This window comes from Lolium perenne, chromosome 2 (assembly GCF_019359855.2).
Source record: "Lolium perenne isolate Kyuss_39 chromosome 2, Kyuss_2.0, whole genome shotgun sequence".
Taxonomy (NCBI): Eukaryota; Viridiplantae; Streptophyta; class Magnoliopsida; order Poales; family Poaceae; genus Lolium; species Lolium perenne.
In genome coordinates this window covers 89,480,195-89,481,899 of record NC_067245.2, presented here as the reverse complement: position 1 = coordinate 89,481,899, position 1,705 = coordinate 89,480,195, and the positions used below count along the sequence as shown (strand labels likewise).

Below are 1,705 nucleotides of genomic sequence, written 5' to 3'. Positions count from 1 at the left end.
TTTCACATAGAAGTTTTCTTCAGGCATAAGATCGTTTGTGTTCGGCCTTCCTGTAAAATCAGTTAAACAATCCCGGTATTTTCAGTAGCATTATGAGTAATGATGGGTTATTAGCAGCGCTATCGATGTCTCGAGCCTTGTCAGCTCGTGCCACCTTAACATTCTCTTCTTTCTTTGGTTTTAAGCACAACCTAGCAGAGCTTTCTGCCTTTCTCGTGAGAGGGAATCACTAAAGAAAACCAAGGCACAGATATAAAAACAACAAAGATCATCAAAAGCCGAGACCTAAAGCATCTTGGCTACACACAGCACACTCATCTAGTAGCGACAACGAAGCCTGTCGTGCCCATATCACTGTTTCTCCAGTCTCCACATTCACCTTAAGGAAAGGAAGAGGGGAGAACCGAAGTCCAAGGTATCAGAAGCCATGGCAAGAGTCGAAGCGGTGGTGGTCTGTCTCCTCATCGTCGCCATGGATGCCGCCGCCGGCGTGCTCGGGATATACGCCGAGAAAGCTCAGAACCAGGTACACCCTGTGACCCTGTGTGACCATACTATAGGTACTAGGAGAAGCATGAGATTCAGGCTAGAGATTTCGTCGTCGTCGAACTCTTGTCATTTGGTGGTGTTCGTTTTATGGCAAATAAATGAAAGAATCTTGCAGGGGAGGCACCTGCGCATACTGTTCATCGAGTGCCGGCAGCCGGTCCGGCAGGCCTACAAGCTCGGCGTCGCGGCGGCCGCGGTGCTGGCGGCGTCGCACGCCATCGCCAACATCGTCGGCGGCTGCGCGTGCGTCTGCTGCTCCGGCGACAAGCTCCGGCGCTCGTCGCCCAACCGGCATATGGCGTCCTTCGCCCTGGTCCTCACATGGTACGCTCCTGTCTCCAACGCGCATGCTTCCGGTGACGGTGATTCGATCCGAAGAACACAGGATAAACATTGATAATCTGCGTGCGTGTTTTGACTGTTTCGATCGGTCGGCAGGATGGTTCTGATAGTAGGGCTGGCGCTGCTGATACTCGGGGCGCTGCCCAACTCCAAGAAGTCGATGGCGCACTGCGGGGTGATGCGGCACAACTTCCTCTCCATCGGCGGCATCCTCTGCTTTGTGCACGCCCTCTTCTGCCTCGTCTACTACGTCTCCGCCAACGCCGCCGCGCGGGAGGAAAGCGGCCGCGGCTCCAAGGCCGTCGGCGTGCGCACCTGACCTGATCGACCATGCATCATCTCTTCCTTACAACCGCGAGCCTGCTTTTTTGCTTGGTTAATTTCTTCTCTGCTGTGAAATAGGGTGTGATTCTGCAGTTCTGCTCACTGTGTGCATGATGTGTTGGCATCGTGTTGCTGAACTACGTGGTGATAAATTGTGTGTAGCAGTTTTGTCGTGTTCAATAAAATCTTTTTGATTACTAGCTGGTTTCTGGGGATCTTTGAGGTTTTCACTTTCAGTGCGTAACCAGCAGCCACTTCAGGGTGACGAAACACCCCCGTGAGGATCTAGCTTGATGTTCACCTTTCTCTTTCGGAATCGTCACCCTCGGCCGAGAGGCTGGATTTGGGAATGGAAGTCCCGTACCATCAGGTTTGCCGAGTCTCTCGTTCACGGCCGGAAGGCTTCAAGCGTGTCGAATTCTAAAAACCGGCTTGTCGGCAAGCAATCCTACAAAGCACCGATGGTGGTTGTCGGCGTCACTTTGACATG

At 52.8% G+C, this 1,705-nt stretch overlaps 1 protein-coding gene across 1 annotated transcript; it reads left to right on the top strand.

Annotated features, from left to right (window-relative positions):
• The first annotated feature begins 289 nt into the window (after positions 1-289).
• Positions 290-1,412, top strand: LOC127333206 (protein VASCULATURE COMPLEXITY AND CONNECTIVITY). The gene is made up of 3 exons (XM_051359548.2): positions 290-526; positions 665-873; positions 988-1,412. The coding sequence occupies exons 1-3, from the start codon at positions 428-430 to the stop codon at positions 1,208-1,210; spliced, it is 531 nt and encodes a 176-aa protein (XP_051215508.1). The 5' UTR covers positions 290-427; the 3' UTR covers positions 1,211-1,412.
• The last annotated feature ends 293 nt before the right edge of the window (positions 1,413-1,705 follow it).